This window comes from Dreissena polymorpha, chromosome 4, assembly GCF_020536995.1.
Source record: "Dreissena polymorpha isolate Duluth1 chromosome 4, UMN_Dpol_1.0, whole genome shotgun sequence".
Classification (NCBI taxonomy): Eukaryota; Metazoa; Mollusca; class Bivalvia; order Myida; family Dreissenidae; genus Dreissena; species Dreissena polymorpha.
Genome location: NC_068358.1, coordinates 80684749 through 80707508, shown reverse-complemented (window position 1 = coordinate 80707508; position 22760 = coordinate 80684749). Strand labels below are relative to the sequence as shown.

At 34.4% G+C, this 22760-nt stretch overlaps 1 protein-coding gene and 1 long non-coding RNA gene across 2 annotated transcripts in view; both read left to right on the top strand.

Annotated features, from left to right (window-relative positions):
- The first annotated feature begins 695 nt into the window (after nucleotides 1–695).
- LOC127878544 (receptor-type tyrosine-protein phosphatase alpha-like) overlaps nucleotides 696–22760 on the top strand; it is a 51100-nt gene continuing 29035 nt past the window's right edge. Inside the window, exons 1-3 of the mRNA XM_052425075.1 lie at nucleotides 696–747; nucleotides 1392–1529; nucleotides 2125–2262. Coding sequence (XP_052281035.1) covers nucleotides 696–747; nucleotides 1392–1529; nucleotides 2125–2262 — 328 coding nt within the window. The remainder of the gene's footprint in view (nucleotides 748–1391; nucleotides 1530–2124; nucleotides 2263–22760) is intronic.
- LOC127876999 (uncharacterized) lies at nucleotides 16824–17355 on the top strand. Its single transcript, XR_008048187.1, has 3 exons — nucleotides 16824–16878; nucleotides 17103–17158; nucleotides 17280–17355. It is a non-coding gene; the product is annotated as an uncharacterized LOC127876999 (long non-coding RNA).

The following is a 22760-nucleotide window of genomic DNA, read 5'->3' as shown; positions in this document are numbered from 1 at the left end:
TCTTTTAATAATATTGTTACAATTAAAGAGTGTACAGATGGAGTGTATGCTAGTGACTTTCTTGCTTTGATAAATGTTAATCGCTAGATAATGCACGATGTGCTTTCTTTGTTGTATAATTAACCTTTATATTTCACAGCGTGTGCAGCGGGATCATATGGTGTTAATTGTTCATTAACATGCAGCGCATTTTGTCGCAACAATCGTCAATGCCATCATATAAATGGGACGTGTGTTGATGGTTGTGAGGATGGATATGACGTTTTCACTGACAAAACGTGTAAAACTCGTAAGTGATGAAGAAAACGAGATGAATTTAATTGCTATAACATATTGAACTAGTCTGCCTCATTCCCGTTAATGCGGACGATAGGACAATAAAATATAATTGTTTGTAAGCTCCTATAGATATAAAATAAGATGTTTATATGCATATGTATTTTCGGTGTATGTTTAGTGTACCTTTACAAAGAGCATTTCATAAGGAACTTATCACTTATAAGTTATGCCAGTGTGTTACCTTCACGTTAGTGATCATTGATCGTTATCTTTTTTTTTCACGAATATAAAGTATAAATGCAATAATACATATGCTAGGTCGACTTGGCTTAGTGGAAATTGTGTCCGTCTAGCGACCGGGGGGTCATTGGTTCGATATGCATTCGTGCTAAAATAAATAGTTTAAACTACTACATATGCCTTGTGAGAAAGGAATTCCCTTCATAGCCTGTGGTTACAGAAGGTACGGTAAGTAAAAAGTTCTTTATATGCATTAGCCCTTAAATAAATAGGTTTAAATACTACATATTATGTCTTGTAAGAAAGGAATTGCCTTTTCAGCCTGTGGTCACAAAAGGTACGGTCGAGATTGCTCATCAATCTGCAGCGAATATTGTCACAATAAGCAGACATGTCATCACATAAATGGGACATGTCCTAACGGTTGTGGAGATGGATATGATTTTAACCGTGACAAAACCTGCAATGCTGGTAAGTTAAGTAACAAGTTAAACATTATAATCATGAAAATATCTATATACACAGAACAACTTCCAATATTTTCTGATATATTTTGCCTAAATAGGCGTTTTCAAAGTTTGTTTTTACAAATAATCTACATTTTCCTTTTTTATCAACAAAAATTATATTTATCCCTACTGGATATCAAACTGAGTAATATTTATATATTGTCGTCGAGTATTTTTTTATACTCTCGAATGCCTAGTGTATGGAATTTCTGACCGGTCTAACAGTAACGTTTATCCAATACAATACATACGCAAAACAAACGTGAAAAAATATCCACGAATAAATCAATCAATAAAAATATGACACATATTCTCATTTATCCTATGTACAATTAATTGAGGTATGTATCATTCCGCTTCCAGCTTGCGAAAACAGAAAATTTGGTAAAAACTGTTTAATGGACTGCAACTGTGATGAATGCCATCATATTAACGGTTCATGTGCCATCTTTAAGCAGCAATGCGACACTGGGTTTAAGATGGACAAAGATATCTGTCAACGTATGTTGTATTAAAACGTTTTACTTTGCAAATTATATGTTTGTATCGTATAACTAGATATATCACTTGTAAAATTAAATTCTTAGAAATAATATTGTTTATAGTTATGTGATTTGCTCATCATTGATTATAATACAACATTTAAATAAATAAACGTTCCACATCTTAATATTAACGTCCAGTTGTTAAAAATCAATACGTTCAATTCAATGTTTTTCTCGATTTGTTTCGGTATGGGACACACGAAATCAACGACGGAACGAACGTGCATTGATCATTTTTTTTATTGCACTAATACGCTAAATGAAACACAATGTTTAGTTATTTTGTGCCATAATTACAATAACGAAACAATAATCAGCATAAATATAGGGCTATCAGTAAAACCGTACACAGACAATGCTATTTGTTATTTTTAGATCTGAATTGACATTGCTTGATAACAAACCTTGGTATTGAAACAATGATTGTTTCATAAAGCAAATAAATGGATTCTATCGGCGGGAATTTTATATTTAGTTGTTGAAATCAAGGTGGAGTTCGGTTGCTGACATATTTAAATACATATTTGCTTAATGCTCTTTTTGAATTATAGCTTGTGAACGAAGACACTTTGGTCCTAATTGTGCAAATGAATGCCATTGTGAACAATGCCATAATGTCAATGGATCGTGTGATCTGTACACCAACAATTGCGATGGTGGCTTCCGACTTGACAATGGGCTATGTAAACGTATGTGTTAACAAAACAGCTTCATTTATGAACGCTTTAATTGAATAAGTATTTTTATCGAACGGTATTGTTTTAATGCCATAGTCAACCAATCGAAATAGCGTTACTATTTATACTTTTCATTTTCATTTTTTAAATATTATATATGTATTATATGACTAGTACCGAAATAGCGTTACTATTTATACTTTTCATTTTCATTTTTGAAATATTTAATATGTATTATATAAATAGTACACTAATCATTCTAATTGATCATTGTATTCGTATTGGATTCACATTGATGATGATTATAGCATGCGGACAAAGACAATATGGCCAGAACTGTTCTACTGACTGTCATTGCGAAATATGCCACAATGTGAACGGCTCGTGTGCCTTGTACAGTTCCGATTGTGACATGGGCTACCGGATGGAAAATGAGCTATGTATAGGTAAATGTGTTAACGATTTTAAATAGCAACTTTAAAAGTCGATGATATATACCTATAGATATACTTTGTTCAAAAGTAATTTTTGATTGCTGATTTATTACATTTGTATTCTGAAAATTGCAGCCTCGATATATTTAATAAGTTTTACAATTGTTTGTTCCCCAAACTCGTTTGTCAATTCAATCGATACATCGCTTACATTATAGTTTAATACATTAAATTGATTGACCATGTTATGTTGTATACTGATAACTTTATAGGGACTTGTTCACAGACGTTTTTTTCTTTATCACATGACATTAAATAAATTTTCTGTAACAACGGTAATGCTTGGAATCGTTTTCAATAATTGTATTAAAAGGAAAACGATCAAAGGCGCATAATTCGATTCACTCGTTTTGTGTTGTCATTTATTTGTTCAATTCAGGAACCTTTTATTAAAATTGCTTTTGACGCGAGTTCCCTTTGCGATTAATTTTAGAGTAAATGTGAGGTTCGGCAACCCATCCAACCGACTTAATCCTCAAAATATTTGCATTGACCGTTCCAAGGCGCTGGTACCAGTTAAAATCATTTATTGTTTGTATATGGTATTCTTAAAAAAAAGTGCAGTTTCATTGTTTGCTTTATAATTGTTCACTATCATTTACAGAGAATATTGAAGCTTCACCGAAACAACCATCTTCTTCTACTGGAGCAATTGGAGGTGGAGTTGCGGCTGCTGTAGCCGTCACAATTGTGATCATTGTTGCTGTCGTTTGCTATAAACGGAGACGTATGAACAAGTAAAACGATTTTTACACTAAGACTCTCAAGAAATCATTATACTTAAATACTTCGTACGTTTGCGAATGTAGTGAAAATGTTATCATATGTTAAAAACTTATTTTATCTTCTACATTTATTTTGGGAAATGTATATGTTCGTTTGTGTTGTATCATAATTTGTTGATTCTTATTTAAGCAACGGAGACACTCGCGAGTTTTTCAATGATGTCGCAATGTGCCCGCCGACGGCATCACAATCTGCTTTTAAGTCAGAACAACAGCCGAATTTGAAAGCTGACTTACGTGATAATATATACGCCAATGCAAAAGGTTTGTACTTATTCTTCAATCAAATATAATTGTATCATGTCAAAACTAAAATGTAATTTGATCTCGTATACATTTATTACAAGGCATAATTTATTCAAGTGATTCGGATGTGTACTGTTCTGTTTTTGTTGTCTTCTTAATGCTAATTCTTACAGTTATAGCGTATGTGGTTAATTAATGCTCAGATTAAATCAATAGCGTGTAAAACAAGTTCAGATACAGCTACAATGATCGAACACATTGTTGGTAGGAATACGTTCGTGTGCACGTAAATCGCTTATCGAATAAGGTTCATGCATCTTCCTTTCGCAGATATTGAATCCGCTTACTATGGTTTCAATACCTTTGCTACTGGTATTCAACTGCATGAACTATGGAAGTACATACGTGACAAAAGCCAGATTGATTCAACTTATTTCGACGACGAGTTTCAGGTAATAGTTTTCTTTAAAGCAACTTAACTCACAATACATTTTGTAAAATATTGTACAAAAATACTGTTGTGCCTATAATTTCAAAATAAACATGAATTCGTAATTTGTTATTAAAATCTGATATAAAATATGTGGAGTTTTACCAAATCCGTTTTTTATTTCATGTATTATTTAGAAAAACTGTTATCATTATTATATATATTTCAGAGCAACGCATAAAATAGAATTTGTTACATTATTATATACGTTTTTGCATTTTAACTTTATAATGTATTCTCACTTAGAAATTACCTGCTGGTTTGATTCGAAAGCACGACGTCGCATCTGCTCCGTCTAATAAAGGCAAAACCCGTTACAAGGATTTGTATGCATGTACGTTCTGGCAACATACAATACATGTGTATTAAAAGTAATTTTATAGACTTACTTGATTCATAAAACTTCACATTAGGAAAACAACAAAAGCGGCAAATAACGCATATAAAATGATCTTCGCATTTATATAAAATATCATGGTGGGTTGAAATTATAAATTACAATTATGATATCTAAGTTGCAGCTAATTCGCGAAATGCGTTTTCTCCTGTTTCAGTTAAAATGCAGTTACACTCACTTCAATGAATATTTGATCAAAATGCAATATGCAATTATGTCACTGATAGCTGTTAATTCCAGATGACGATTCGCGAGTTGTCCTGACAAACGAGTGTCCAGATGATTCCGACTACATCAATGCCAGCTATATACATGTAACTACGTACAATATTTCTTATATGTTTAATGACAAAGTTGGACAGTATTTCGATAAAAAAATATCAATGTTTAAAACTTAACATAAAAATAAATAAAATAAATTAATAAAATAATGTGTTTATTTCAGGGTTTCGATAAATTGAAGAAATTCATCGCTAGTCAAGGTAATCATGTAAAAAATTAGCATACAAAATTGCAAGCATGAAATGAATTGCATTAAGCTATCTTTATAAATGTTTGGCGTAATGAATGCCATGTAACAATCCTTTTTGCAATAACCCCGTTTTGCAGAATAATAACCTAAACTATGTAAATAATTTATACTTCTAGGCCCTACTCAGAAAATGATTTCTGATTTTTGGCGTATGATTTGGCAACAGAAGATTGAGGAAATAGTCATGCTTACAAATCTCGTTGAACTTGGAACGGTATGTTTTTTTATTACTGTTGTTTTCTCAAACGTCTAAACAATTATTTTATCGTTGCACATATGGGAAATATGCCATAATCGAACAGCGCATTTTAGCGTAGTCTGGTCAGGAGGCCCCTATCACGCTTTAAATGCACTCACGGTTTCGTGGTCTCTTAAGTGGACCTGGCAGCCCTGACCACACTGGGGGCTGACGAGGTCAGAGCGAAGTCCGTTTTTCTACAACCTCGGGTATATGTTTTACTACGAAACATTGTGTCAATACACTACTTAATCAGGCGAGTTTCATCTTTTCTGGTATTTATGGATTAAAGAACGCAACATCCAGTAATGGTAGGTACTTATTTTCAATAACAAACTAATTACAGAGCGCGGCGTAGTTGCAACCTTTACATTGATTTTGAGCTAAAATCGAAATATTTTGATTTGGAGTAATGCATAAGGTGGTTATTCTGTCAAAATAGCCAATTAAAGTAACTTAACTTAAATAAAACTACATGTTACTTTGATACATTGTACATTAAACATTTTAAAGTTCAAAACAGGTAACGAACATATATTTTAGTCATTTAAGTGCTTTGTTTTGAAGTAAATTACAAGTCGCTTTATGTATAGGTTTTGCACAGAGCATGTATTGGTTGTGCAACGAACTACAAATATAATGTATAGGTTACTCTACGAAGTTTCATACGTATATACGTATATAGTCAGACACATGATAATGCCTAATAATACTATTCAGCCTTTATTTCTGATAACTGGGTCACACTACACATTTCTAAACACACCAGTGTCTTAACGATACATAGATCAATATGAAAATGGTAAAATTGTGTCAATTAAACACAGTTGTAAACCTTAATTGCATTTGTTAAATTAAAACTTGACTTCGGTTTGATAAATCAGCGGTATATTTCATGTTTAACCGCATAAACCAGACACATGTTGGAACATAATTTGATGTAACAGACCTATGAAATGTCATTGTGCTTAAATTCAGAGTTTTGTAATTAGAAAAGCATAATCTTACGTGTTTAAAACCCAGTTATTCCACCAATCTGAACTTCGATGGCATGTGCATTGACACAATGTTTTGTAGTAAAACATACACTCGACGTCGTAGACAAACGGACTACGCTTTGACCTCGTCAGCTCCCAGTGGACCAGACAGCACGGACAATTTACTTTCTTGTTGCGTCTTTTCTCACCAATAGTCTGTATTCATCTTCAGCGTTTTCATTTCATAGCAAATGCTGAAACGAAACATAAAACATCTATGTTCATCTGTTCAGTATCATATTTAAATATTGCAAACACTGTTTTGGTTTACAATTTTGTGTACAAAGTCTTTTTGTGTTTGTATAAATGTATGAAGGTATATTCGAAATCTTAGTTTGAAATATATGAATGAAAAAAAAACATTGAAGAAAAATCTATTAAAATATGAATTTATGTCCAAACTGAATTCAAATGGCTTCGACATGTACCGCGCTCATTTCATAATGTTTCATAAAGATGGTCGATAAGGAAAATTATTTAAAATTTTAAATGCCAGTTAACCATGAACAAATTATATTGATTTTTTTTTAACAAAGTATATATCTTTGAAAATAAATTATATTCTTAACATTGAGAAACATTGTATTTTTTTAATAAGTGCATAAAATGCATAACTTACCTCCCAAAACGGCCATTGAAACCAGTTTTAAGTATACTCAGTATTATACGCCTTATCATAAGAATATCGCCAAATAGAAGGTCTAAACAAATAGACTTTTAAGCTCACCTGATTGCTCAGGTGAGTTTTTAGAATCAGTCTTTGTCCGTAGTCCGTCCGTCCGTCTGTTCATCCACATTTGGTTTGTAAACACACTAGAGGCCACATTTCTTGTCCGATCTTCATGAAACTTCGTCAGAATATTTGTTCCAATGATACCTCGATTGAGTTCGAAACTGGGTCATGCTGGGTTCAAAACTAGGTCACTAGGTCAAAACAAAAATTAACTTGTTAACACTGTTGAAGTCGCATTTTATGCCCAATCTTCATGCAACTTTGTCAAAATGTTTGTCTTAATGATATGTTGGTTGAGTTTAAAAGTGGTTCCTGTCCGTCGAAAAACATGGCCGCCAGTGGGCGGGGCAATTTTCCTTATTTGGCTATAGAGAAACCTTGTGAACACTCTAGAAGTAACAATTTTTGCCCAATCATCATGAAACTTGGTCAAAACATTGGTTTTATTGACATCTCGGACAAGTTTTAAAATGGTCCAGATCGGTAAAAAATTGGCCACCAGGGGGCGAAGCAGTTTTCTCTATATGTATACAGTGAAAACATGTGAACACTCTGGAAGTCACATCTTTGGTCCGATCTTCATGAAATTTGGTCAGAATATTTTTTTTCTTAGATACGTGAGTTATGTTAGAAAATGGTTCCGGTCCGTTGAAAAACATGGCTGCCAGGGGGACGGGGCAGTTTTCCTTATATTTATATAGTAAAAAGGCTTGTGAACAGTCAAGAAGTCACATTTTTTGCCCAATCATCATAAAACTTGGTCAAAACATTGGTTTTATTTATATCTCGGACAAGTTCGAAATGGTCCAGATCGATGAAAAAACATGGCCGCCAGTGGGCGTGGTAGTTTTCTCTATATGTATATAGTGAAAACATGTGAACACTCCAGAAGTCACTTTTTTTGCCCCATTTTCGTGAAATTGGGTCAGAATATTTGTTTCCTAGAAACGAGAGTTGAGTTCGAAAATGGTTCCTGTCCGTTGAAAAACATGGCTGTCAGGGAAAGGAGGGGGGGGGGGGCTCATTTTCATTATATTTATATAGTAAAAAACTTGTATACACTCTAGAATTCACATTTTATGCCCAATCATCATGAAACTTGGTGAAAACATTGGTTTTATTTATACTAGTATCTCAGATGAGTTCGAAAATGGTCACGATCGGTCAAAAACATGGCCGCAAGGGGGTGGTGGGGCAATTTTCCTTATATGACTATAGAGAAACCTTGTGAACACTCTAGAAGTCACATTTTTTTACTAATCATCGTGAAACGTAGTCAAGTCATTGGTTTTATTGATATCTCGGAAAGTTGGAAAATGGCTCAAATCGGTAAAAAAAAACACTTTTTAGCTCACCTGATTGCTCAGGTGAGTTTTTAGGATCGGTCCATCTGTCCAACTATAGCTGTCCTTGTTCACCTAATACTTGAGCATTTTAAGAGAATGATTTTCTTAATGCAAAATCAAAGTAAGAAATCGTATCTGACTCATCTGTCTAAAATACTTGATCACTAGGTCATATTTTTGACAAAGATTGAATGAACCGACTCCTCTAAGGTGAGCGAACTAGCGCCATCTTGACCCTCTTATTAAAATAATAATACTGGTTAAAAATTGAACAGATGGTATATTCTATCAGCCAGATGGGTTGGGGTGTACCACTCAGGGGGCAAAACAACACCTATCTTACTAGAATTATACTCAATATTAAGAAACAAAATGTGTGATAACAATCTCAGTTGGGCAGCTATACGTTATTATTGAGCTGTTCTATGGCAACCGTCAGGCTTTGACTAAATTCTAAATAGATAGTTAAGCTAGTATAATTCTCAAATATTTCTTCAAAATTGGTTCTAGATAAAAAGGTTTGGTGTTAAAATGAAGATTATGATGATTACCTAGTATGATCTTCAGTAAAATATACAAATTAGTACATTTGCATATCTATGAATATTAATGAGATTGCAAGAAAAGTTCCTAAAAACTAGTGAGCCTCCAAAATAGTAGGGCCAATATATGAAGAAAAAAATACCTTCAACCACCAAAATTGCAACAAAAGGTAAACTGAACCTGGTAGGGGAGAAGCTTCTTTAAAACATATCAAAAGTTTATCACAATCGGACCTCCGCAAAGTTTTTTTTTTCAAGATGGCCGCCAAGATGGCCGCCAATACCTATTAATGATCATAACTATGTTACTATCCAATCAAATTTGATGAATTTGGTGTCTATACCTAGATTTCAAGGGGCAAAGAACACATAAAGATCATCAGACATTGTTTAAGTGTACAATAGTACTCACAAATCCAACATGGCGTCGAAAATGGCCGCCAAGATGGCCGCCAAAACCTATAAATGATCATAACTATGTAAATATCCACACAAATTTGATTATTTTGATGGCTATTTATGGGTTTCAAGGGGCAAAGAACACATTGAGATCATCATACATTGTATAAGTTTATTATATTACACCCAAATCCGAAATGGCGTCCAAAATGGCCGCCAAGATATCCACCAAAACCTATTAATGATCATAACTATGTAACTATCCACTCAACTTTAATGGCTTTCAAGGGGCAAATAACACATAAAGATCATCAGACTTTGTTTAAGTTAACAATAGTACACACAAATCCAACATGGCGTCTAAAATGGCCGCCAAGAGGGCCGCCCAAACCTATTAATGATCATAACTATGTGAATATCCACTCAAATTTGATTTTTTTGGTAGATAGACATAGGTTTCAAGGGGCAAAGAACATCAGATTATCAGACATTGTTTAAGTTTACTATATTACACACAAATCCAACATGGCGTCCAAAATGGCCGCCAAGATGGCCACCAAAACCTATTAATGATCATAACTTTGTAACTATCCTCTCAGATAAGTTGATTTTGTTGTCTATACCGAGGTTTCGAGGGGTAAAGAACACATTTCAATTGTCAGACATAGTTTAAGTTTATTATGTTACACAGAAATCTCACATGGCGTCCAATAACACAATAGGAAGGACCGCAAGTCCATTACTTTTGACGTGATGCTTGTTATGTGAAACGCCATAGTTTGGACCTGCCGATATTTCTGGATTTTGATAAGAGGATCGAGATATTTCAGCTTCAGGCAGGACTGAATTGGCAGGGAATGATGCGTATCTTGCATCAGCAAAGCCAGTACCCTGGGCTGTTTTAAGTCAAATTCTTGGCTATGATTAATATGTACAATGGGGACAAAGCGTGCATTCTGTCAACATAAGTCTTAGTATGCAACCTTGCCACAACCTTCACACCATTGTAACGTTTGACCAACTCTTGTATTGGAAAGTTGCCGAAATCATCATTGATGCGCCACAAAGCAGTTGAAAATGTTGTTCAGACTTTGGGATGTTTCATAAACGTATGAACTTGCGGGGGGGGGGTGGGGGTGGCAAAGGATCCCTCATGGAAGAAACCGCTCTCAAAAACATACTTGAGGCTGTCTATTGAGAAATGCAATTGTGCACATTGTGACACGAAAAGCTGTCCAAAAGGCTTCACGGGACCATCTTCTTGTTGAAAAGTGTATACACAGCCAGCTTTCAGCCGGAATGACCAAGGAAGATCCAGACATTCAGATGCTGCTGGATCATGCCAAGGATTTGTACTTTTGAGAAGCAAAACGACGCTAGCAGATACGTTATGATCAAACTCGAGAGGGATACAGAGAAGTAGAAACATTAAATTGCCCAGACCTCAAAGACAAGCATACTATGGCTGAATTATTAGCTTATGATTAACAATTCAAGGGTGTTGATTAAAGCATATCGTACTGGGTGTTGGTTAATGCATTAGGCAGTGCCCAATTTGCTATCTATCTTTGCTGCTGCTGGATACATTACCTGCAATCTGCGTATTACTACATATATATGCAGCAAAAAAACAACCTAGAGGAAACGCACCAGGACGTTTATCGAAAGTTCGGTATTGGTTTTCACGTTGTTTGTAGGAGCCGTAAGTGCTGGGCTGGGCTAGGACTTGATATTGTTATTGAGCAAACATTGATGATGTTTTTATAGAGCACATGTGGTCTAACTTGCGGCAGTGGAATGACTGAGGAAATGCAAACCCCTTGGACCCTATCTGCAACATCCGAGCACAACAGTGCGATGCAGGATTACACATACCTGACCGATATTACAAGTCCACAACACAAAAACTCAACTGAAGTGTGAATCAAAGGGAATTCTTCTGATCTAGAAAAAAATGCAGACACAGATTACAACCTGATCACCATACACAGCTGACCCTCAGAAACATGGTCATTGGGATAGTGGCTGGGTCACATGTGAATGTTCATGCAATTGAGGCGGTTGGGAAAACCATCATAAGAGATATCATAGGAAAGTCGGTCTTTGCTTATAAATTGACGAGAAAATACAGAGCCAAATCTGTTTAGTTTAAACCTATTTATTTAAGCTCGATTGCGTCGAAAGCCTTAGGCTTATATAAACGCTCTCGAGTCCGTTTCCTGGGCCTAGAACCAGTACTTGGTGTCTTTGGGGGAGATCTAAAGAACGCTCCCACGGTGGGGATCGAACCTGTGACCTCCCGGTCGCTAGGCGGACACCATATCCATTACACTACGGCGACCTTCCAAATCTCTTTGGAATAGCTTGGCTGTTAAGATCGCTTCTGACAGTGCTTTTGATCCTGCTCATCTGTTCCAGCGTTTTCTGTTGGTGTCAAAATATGGAGATCCTTCCCTTGCAGTCGTTTGTCTTATGAACTGAGCTCCCATCCTGCTGCCTTCTTTAAAGCCAAGAACATACTTTGTACAGCAGATAAGCCTCAGATCGCTCAGGCAATTTGAGAGTATGCTGTAGACACATCATGTGAGGCTGTGATGAACTGTATTCATGAAACAGATGCATAATGGTGGTACTTTGCTGCATCGTTAACCATGGAGAAGGGCGACTCACATAACGCAATAGCCGAGTCTTATGTAGATTCAATGAAAGGCATTACGGACAAGCGACAGTGGGGTTCGATGGCTAAGAAGACGGTGATTATAACAAAGATAAAACGCACCGGAAACGTGAATCATATTGTGAGTTTCAGCAAAGAAACAGAATGCTCATGTAAAAAGGGAATACTTTTGTCTCGTGAAAGAAATAAGGCCGGCATGATTGCTCTGATCAGCACAACTCTGACTAAAATGGGATGCTATGTTGTTCTGTCTTCAGGGGATGCAGACGTTCAAATTGTTAAATACAGTATAACGATCCCGTCGTAGCACCACAACGTTGGTGGGCGAGAATACAGATTTGCTCATCTTGGTCCTGCATTACTCCGAAAGGGACCATAAGATCATCTACTTCCGCTTTAATGTAAATAAGTAGTCAAAGGAACGCAAAGTGTATAATATTAACCTTTTGAAAGAACTCGTGCTTATTCAGGCTGTAATTAATCTTCAATGATTTTCAGCAACGGTAAAAAAAAAGTCTACAGATGTTGGTAAAACCTGATCATATCATGAAGTCATGTGCTGGTTCATTCGCTCTTACAAATGTCGTAAATTGGATTTTATGATTATTCAACTCCTAGTGATAACCTCAATTCGATTAAAGTGTTTCTTGTCTCCTAAATCATGGCATTTTACATAACAACCATAACGTTGAGTAACAAGTTATGGACTTGTGGTCCTTCGTATTGTGTTGATGGCCATTTTGGACGCCGTGTTGGATTTCTGTGTAACATAATTAGCTTACATTTTTCTGATGATATAAATGTGATATTAATGTGTTGTTTGCTCTCTTAAACCTGGGTATATTCACCACATTCATCAAATTTGAGTGGATAGTTACATAGTTATATTTAATAATCATAAATATGTTTTGGCGGCCATCTTGGCGGCCATTTTGGACGCTGTGTGTTGGATTTGTGTGTAATATAATAAACTTAAACAATGTCTGATGATCTTAATGTGTTCTTAGCCCCTGAAACCTATGTATAGAACCAAAAATCGTCAAATTGAGTGGATAGTAACATAGTTATCATCATTTATAGGTTTGGCGAACATCTTGCGGCCATCTTGGCGGCCATTTAGGACGCCATGTTAAATTTCTGTGTAACATAATTAACTTTACACTTTGTTTGATGATGTTTATGTGTTATTTGCCCCCTGAAACCTGGGTATAGACACCAAATTCATCAAATTTAAGTTGATAGTCACATAGTTATGATCATAAATTGATTTTGGCGGCCATCTTGGCGGCTATTTTCGACGCCATGTTGGAATTGTGTGTGTACTAAATTAAACTTAATCAATTTCTGATAATCATTATGTGTTCTTTGCCCTTGAAATCTAGGTATAGACACCAAATTCATCAAATTTGATTGAATAGTAACATAGTTATGATCATTAAATAGGTGTTGGCGGCCATCTTGGCGGCCATCTTGAAAAAAAAAAACTTTCCGGAGGTCCGATTGTGGTAAACTTTTAATATGTTTTTAAGGACCTTCTACCCTACCAGGATCAGTTAAAATACGTTTTGTAGCAATTTTTGGGGGGTCAAAGTGTATATTTACCCTACTTCGGTTCAATTTCTCACAGACAATTTATAAAAATTAAGCTGATTCAGGCCCTATCTTCAAAGGAGAAAAAATACCAAAAGCTGCCAGTACCAGACTGTTATCAACCATTTTCATATGCTACTTGCATGCATCTTCCAAGATAAATAGGTGAAAGTTTTGCCTCCTTACTGGTACACCCACCTCAATTTTGGGTACTTGGCTGAAGGACTAATATTTTCTCTGTTTGTGAGTCACACAAGCTTAAATAAGTTAAAGACCAAGTTGAGAAATTCTTGAAAGCACCAAACAATTTACTTGTTTACATCATTGTTTTTGTAGCTAAAGTGTCTTCAGTATTGCCAGAAGATATAAACGGTGAGTGCAACACGGTGGCGTTCTTATCAAGTATGTGGGCATCAAGGAAACATTCGACTACAATATAAGATCACTTGAAATCACAAAGGTACGTTCATGCACAATGTTCAATCCAACTTTGTTCAACAACGAATGAAGAATTATAATGCGCGAGTATAATTAACAGACAAAAACCTATTTTGAAACACTATTTTGTAAAATATGTGACATTAAAATGTGTATTTAATGTATGTCAATGTGTACTGTATGCGCATCATTCTCTTACCAGGATGGCGAGACCAGGCACCTCAACCAGTTCCATTTCAAGTCCTGGCCTGATAAAGATGTTCCAGAAACAACCTGGTGTCTTGTGGATTTCTGGAGAGCTGTTGCTAAGTGCGACGACACCAGCACAATCCCCTATTCTTGTACATTGCAGGCTAGTTGTTTTTATTAAAAAATGTTTATAAATTTTGATGGTTACCGTGAAATCGACACTCACGATGTTGGTTAACAACATTTCAATTGGGCATGATGAAATTAAAGATTTCTTAACTCAATATCTTTTTAGAATGTTTATGTTCTTCCATCAATTCCAAAATAATATTTATGAGAACAATACAATATAAATGTTAAAGACATCAAAATTACAACATTCAGAGAATCTGAGCAGAATGTGTTTCCCATTTTTTATTCGACCTTTTAACACACAAACAATGCTCGCAAATAACATAATTTTAAGTTTAAACGGTCGTATCTTGCCATGAATCTCCGCTAATAACCATACCATTACGCAATCTTTACATTATTGACGTGAACAAGAACCGAACCCTAACATTTTGCTCGTGATGATTTTTTTTAGATATTTTATTTTATCGTCAAAAAATCTTTAAGAAAAGGCCGTTTTAACCGTTCTTTGTGTTTAGCTCTTAAAATGTCGCGGTCACTTTGGTTACATATTTTAAATGATATTCAAGTGCGGGTGTTGGACGCAGCGGAACTTTTATCGCTCTGGACAACTTGATCGCACAAGCAAAGATTGAAAACTGCGTCAGACCTCTCCACGTGGTTGATGCTTTACGGCAACAAAGAGTGAACATGGTCCAAACAAAGGTGCTATACACTTGGCAATCCACAAAATATATATTTGTTGTTTGTACTATTGATGTTATATTAGTATTTTTTATCGTTTAAGCATATACATCTTTACCCTATAATTTATTCTGGGAATTCAAAAGATAGTATTTCGCCGATTAAAACAAATGAAAATAGTAAAAATATTGCTCCAGAAAAATTGTCAGAGGAGTAATTATTGTACACACCACCTAGTAATAAACGATATGTGAAAGTGTAATATAAACACTATATATAAGTAAAAGTATACAAGTATTATATGCGCAATAAGTTCTTATACATTTTCGATACTTTTCCGGTCTTATTTGTTACCAGGAACAGTATAAATACCTGCATGAAGCTTTGGCAGAAGCCCTTCTGATTGGAACGCATCACTGGGTTACAAGGCAGTTTGAAAGTGTCTACAACTTTATGATTGGAAAAGACACTGAGTCGTCGAAGACACGAATCGAGCAGCAGTTTGAAGTATGTTTTTTTATTTAACTGTCATGTTACACTTTCTCGAAGGAATGTGTAATACGCATTGATACTGTGCAGTACGGTCGTGAAGTAACATTAACTCACGATTGCGACGTGGTTAAACTTATCACCATTTAATAAACACCCTTTTGCTGCCTCAAGTAAGAAAAAACACATACCGTAGCAATACGGTTTACTTTTTGCATGTCAAATTTAAATAGGAAACTGTCAATCGACATTGATACCGATAATTGGGCGTCATTAGGAATTGTGTGATCATTTCAAAAATATTCTGTTGTTTTTGTCATCAAACATGTTACTTAAAGAACAACATGAACGATGAAACGAGCGTTACTAATTTAGCAGGATATTCTTGTAGCTCCGAACAAAACCATACTTCGTAATTAAACTAGATTTTAAACAGACACATTATTATAAAACTATGCCATTAATACTTTCTCACAAATTCGCAGTATACATGCATAACGATATTTTTATATCATTAACTGACCTGTGTTTCTTCGCATAGAATAGAAGTCGTAGCAAATAGAAATATATCAACATCATTTGCCATTAACTTTTACTACACACTGCTTAAGAGTGCAGGTGTTACCTATAATAAACTAAACACCGGACTTCCGCTTTCTATTTCACATGTATTTATTATTATTGCCAATTCATTTAAAAAATTATATTCATTGTCACATCTTTATGGTAAAGGTAAAATCTTTCTCCTTACTAACCGAAATGCTATGTATGTCAATGACTTCTATTATACAGATAATTTTACATGTGCTGCACCTGCATCTTGTTTATCTCTGATTGCATAATTGTGTTGATTTTCGTAGTTTATAGGTTATTGTTTGAGGCCTTGATAAAATACGTGTGTTGGACAAAAACAATAAACATAAGAAATAATTTAAATAAAATGATGGTGGTTGTTGTGATCATGGTTCAAGAGTCTACCAAAGTAAAGCCTTCGATTTCTTGACACGTTCCACGTTCAGTTTATATACTTAACAATAACCACATTACGCACCCAACAATTTACCACCAATTAGATCGCAAATAACGTTATTTTCTGTTTATTTCAGTTGATAACCAAAAGTGCAGATTACGCTAGGGACAGAACGCAGCAAGAACAACTGGACAAGTATATGACCATATTGGAAATCAAAGTAAGAAGCCTTCTATGAGATTATGTCGAAAAAACGATCTATATCTTTAGAACACTATATATCTCTATAACCATAATTGCTGAAACCGGCCGAAATTTTATCATGACATGGACAAAAGTTATATAAATAAAAACTCGTTTATTTTTACGACTTTGTATCATTAGTCAATTTCTATATTTATGCATATGATGCCATATTTTATATTGTTTAATATTATGTTACAGACGAAGCCATGCTTATCAAGGCGACGGAGACTAAGCCGCAGTGTATTGTCTTATCAGTATGTTGGCTTTTTGTATTACTTACAATAGTTATGTTATATTGCAAAATGCATTTTAATGCGTATGAATAATACACATACTTCAACAAAATGTTTAATTGACCATAAATTTGATTTAAAGGCACTTGGAGAGAGCAGAGCGTTTTTAGCATTGACTTCCTTACATGATAACACTGCAGAAAATGTCTGGTCTATTGGGAAGCAGGGATGTAAAACAATGATCGAGTTTTCAAATCGTTCGGAAGGATCGCATAAGGTAACATACACTTAATCCAGACTACCCATACATTAAACCATTTGAAATAATTTTAAGTTTAAGTCATAAGAAAGTAAGTTTCGTTGTTGTTGTTTTTGTGTATGTTTTTTTATATCCAACTGTATGAGACAAACTTATATGTAAAGCTAAGACGCCTAAAAATTGGGAAAATGTATTTTATTAAAAATATTTGAACAACACGTATTGCTTATGTTAGGCGGACACTTACCTTGGTCAGAAGAGGGTGGGCGTGTCGGAAGATATTTCGTCACCTTAACCGAGGAAAGCAACGATCGCGGCTTTGAGGAGAGAACATATTCCTATAAAGAAGACACGGTAACAATATTCTTATTTTTAAATTGTTTATTATATGTTTTAAATTTAGTTTTATTTGGAAATGCTATAGGGATTATAATACCTCAGTGTTAAAAGTATAGCTTAAATGATTGATATAAAGCTGATGTGCGCAACAAATGAGTTAATTTAAATGTATATTGAACTACAGAAAGGTAGCAGTCTAAAGACTTTTAAACAGTTCTACGTGCCTGGTATGAATAAAGACCCGGACAGACAGTCCATGCTTGATCTAATAGAGGCGATATTGACATGGCAAGGTCACCTCTCGACCGACGCACCGATATTGATTAAAGATGGGTAATATGCATTAGTGGTAGTATATTTAGATTTTGTTTTAAATCACAATTATACCGAAAGTATGTTTAATAACATTTGAAGAAAATGGTTGCTTGTTAATTTGGTGTACTTAAAAGCAAAATGAATTACCCTATCAAGCCATACTGTGAGATATGTGACATGAATCCTGAAGCGGACTGAACAGGCTAATCTGGGACGACACTTACGCACATGCATTAAACCACCTTTTCATATAGCGTGGTTCAAATATATTTTGCAAGAAAATTCATATATGTGCCCAGCGTTAGAATATTTTTGTTTTTTGAAACGGATTTAGAATTTTGGGAAATCCATTGAAAAGCATATTCACTACCAAATCTTTAGCGTAATACAGACATTAGCATATTTTTGCATATTTAATTTCATTTGCAACATTGTCATCAGAATTGTATCTTTTAACCAAATAATTTATTAAATGTTGTGATCATTTCAGTTCGAACTTCACAGAAGCGGCCTAGTTGTGGTATTGTTGAGCGAGATATGTCGCATTGTGACGCACGACGGACAAATAAACCTTGTTGAAACAGTTGTATCGAATCACCAAGAGAAGCATATTATCCATAGCGCTGTATGATATTTAATATTATTTAATGTATAAATATTAGGCAAATACTGTTGTTGGCAATTACGCATCTAATAGTCATTTAAAAAAAGAATTATACATATATTTCAAGATCGGTTGACTACACGTTTTACATAATGTCTCTTTGTTTCAGTCTTATAGATAATATGTTGTATTTTAAATAAAACATGTTGTTAATTTACATAAACAGAAGAAATTGCTGAAGATTTGTTTAAAATCAAAAACATTTCGTGAGTGAAAGTGTGTGTGTTTGAATGCTTTTAGGCTCAACTGAGGATCTGCTACGACGCAATTTTGGCCTACGTTCAGAAACCAGGAATCTATCAAAATTTCTAAAAGCACGGAATAAACACGACGTGTTTGCGTACTCTTTGATAAAAAACGCTAAGATTTGGCTTCCTGTTTATGATGACTGTAACGTCCATGTAGTGTTTAAGTTACAACATGGATGTGAATTTATTGATTTGTATGTCTTCTAAAACAATGACAAAATGAATGTATTATTATTTTAATGCAACCGGATGAAAACATACACATATAATGTGTGATATTCCCCATAGATGTTCCATGTTACGAACATTATGCTGTTTTTTTTTTATTGTTTTGATTACTTCAGAGCTGGAAATCAGTTTTTTTTTGTAATGTAATGCATACTCAAAATAAATAAATAAGTAATTTGAACTAAATACAACATAATAAAACCGGCACTTTGATTCGCATTGATGACATAAAGTAAATTAAGCAGTGTTCTGCAATCGTTTTCAAGTTTGCTGTTTTGATAGCTGGTAACAAATAAATGTACCAACAGAGTTTTCTACAGTTACCGTATCTTCATTAAGTACATACATGAACAGTATTATATAATGTTCATGTATATTCATCGGAAAATGACGTTTAAATAAAATATTTTATAAAGTGTCACCGTAAGTTATTAGGCTGTAAGAAGTGTTTCTCGTTTATTTCTTCGCCGTATTTTTTATTCATTGATGTCGACGCTTTATTCTATTGTGTTATTATATATATTCAAAGGCTTTGTTCCAACAAATTATTAAAATTCAAAATAATAATAATAAAGCAAGAAAATTGGTTCGTCTTTCAAGTGATTTGGATCGGGAACCTTTAGGAGAAAATCTTACGCTTTACCACTGCAGCTCTCAAATCAGCACAATTTTAACAATGTGCTAGTAATACATTTTTATATCTATGAGGCATAAGCGTCATTATTTGGAATGTGGATTTATATATAAACAAACCTTTTTTTTCGCATTTAGAAGTGTTATATTGCTTGATTAAATGTATACTGTCGTTGTTGAATATATCACTTTGTTTTGGAAAATGTTTATTGTTGTCATGTGAAAGTTTATTACAGCGTATGATTTGCGTGTAGTGTATAACGTTTTGTTTATGCCCGTGTGATTTTTATCAATGTTCATTCATCTTTTTTTGTTTGGATCATAAACATAGATAAGTATACTTTGGTTATAAGTGCATGTGTACCTAAAAAGGTTTGACATGTTTGATAAAACTGTACCCGTTCAATAGCAGAATTGGAAAGAAACATGAAACCACCTGATTGGTAAATGCTTTATTCACCAACATATACCAAACATATGAAACTCAATGGTGGCAATATCCTATTTGAAATAAAAACATATAGTTTATTGATGTGTAATGTTTTAAAAATATTGTTCAGTTAATCTATTTTTAACCGTTTTCATTTAAATGAAGAAATATCATAAACTATTGTCCAACAAACGTAATAATAATAAGTATGCTATTGCAGAAATTGCTGTGTGCAAATTACATGTATTTAGTCAAAATCGAATGTTGATTGCGAAATTGCTGAACGTTTGAATGATAGAGTAACTCTATATTGTACTATTCTTTCTCTTGTTAGTGTAATTTTATTTATTGATGTAATAATGTGCTTATGTCCATTGTTGATTTGCTAGTGTTTTATTTGTTGAGTTTGTTCGCACAGACGGATGTCCTGTTTATAGTATTAAAATCGTTAAAGTGTTTATAGTGTTAAATGGAGAGACAATAGATAAAGGACTTAAAATCATTTATATATATTTTGCACTTTACAAACATAACTTTTATTATCATATGCCATACCCTGTTCCCCATGTTATATAACATATTTTTTATTACACATGTGTAAAACAAAATTCTTAAGCGTTTTCATTGGCTTAGTTATTGTTTATTGACCAATCGCATTTTGTTATTTTGCTGAGATGGCGTTGCAACGTCAAATGACGTCATGAAATGCAATCAACATTCGGAATTTATCATTATGTTTGCGTAAATATTTATTTAATTTGCTCATTTAAAAGCATGTGATAAAAAAGATCTGACACTCGTTGTCATATCATACCATATTTTATTAAACTCGTCCAGGAAATTCGTTAGTGGCTCGCTCTTACTAACAAAATTCCTGAACTCGTTTAATAGAATATGGTATGATATGACAACTCGTGCCAGATCCTATATATCTAATTTTGTAGCATACATATTGTACATATTATCTCACGCATCGAGATATCTTTTAATAAAGCGAATGAAAGTTTAGAAACAGCCGAAATATGTCCTTTTAATGCTTATTTCACCCGTTTTTAGTTTTATGCTATTATTATGTTTTTATTATAAAAACAAAGTCATGCATGAAAAAGCAATATATATTCCATTTCTTGATTCTCAGCCTTATATTTCGGCATATTGATAATATTTTTCCACTTTCATCTTGATAAAATATATGCTTAAAAATCCTGTGATAAAAGTTCCCTATTGTTAATATTTCATTTAGCAACAATTAGCTTAATTGAAACCAGAGTTTCTGTCCGTCAGTGCATGTCTGTCCGTAAACTTTTTCTACAATCACTTCTGCTTCTAAATCGCAAGACAGATCTTATCAAATTTCATGAAACTGACACTTGGATGACACTCTTTCAAAATATTTCAAATATTCCTGTTCCGTTATCTATAAAGATGATCAAGCATATATACACATATTTTAAATAAAAACATCACAAATCTTCTCAAAATCCACAGGGGTAGGGTTTTTAGAGTATCGCCAAATAGAGATTTGCTGATTGAATTGACATCATAGGTGGCACCAAAACTCTCCAAGACCTCAACAAAGACTAAATGAAAGAGCAGGAGCATAATGGGAGGAGGTCGGCACAGGGGAAGTCGAAGATGATGGTGAACAGCTAGAAAAACACAAGTGCAGACATCATTATGAACAGCGAGAAGGAATAGAAGTGACACTAGGAGCAACGCTGTTCAAGGATGGTTCCAGTTCCGCTGAGATCCAAATAAGATTTGCGAATGCGACCGCAGTGACGGCCAGATTGAGCAGGTTTGAAAATTAGCTAGATCAGCTAGATCAAGCACAGACTCTATATGTCCCTCTTAGTGTCATCCAACGCCTCTTTACCATAGAGCAAAACATACCTTACTTGTGGAGGATCTCTGAGTCGTCGCCTTTCATTTTCCCCCAACTTCGACAAGGGAATGATGATGATGATGATGATGAATGATAATGATGATGATGGTGATGATGGTGGATGATGATGATGATGATGATGATGATAATGATGATGATGATGATGATGATGATTATGAGATGATGATTGATGATGATGATGTTGATGATGATGATGATGATGATGATGATGATGATGATGTGATGATGATGATGATGATGATGATGATGACGACGACGACGACGACGGCGACGACGCGATGATGATGATGATGATGATCATGATGTGACAATGACACCAAGTAAATAAACGTTAATTATATGAATAACTTGATGTTTATGACATATAATAAGCTTTTTTTTTAAGTTTATCATTTATTTACAAACTATATAATATATTTTCTATTTCAATTCGACGTGCTGCGGCGATATCGGGCAACATACCAGGAGAAACCAATACGTTACGAACAAAGAAGATACTACCTAATAACTTCCCGCTCAATTTGTATGCGTCAACCTCGGCACAATTACACTGTCTATTCATAATGAAGAAGTAAAATTCGCTGCGTATTGTGTTTGGCTT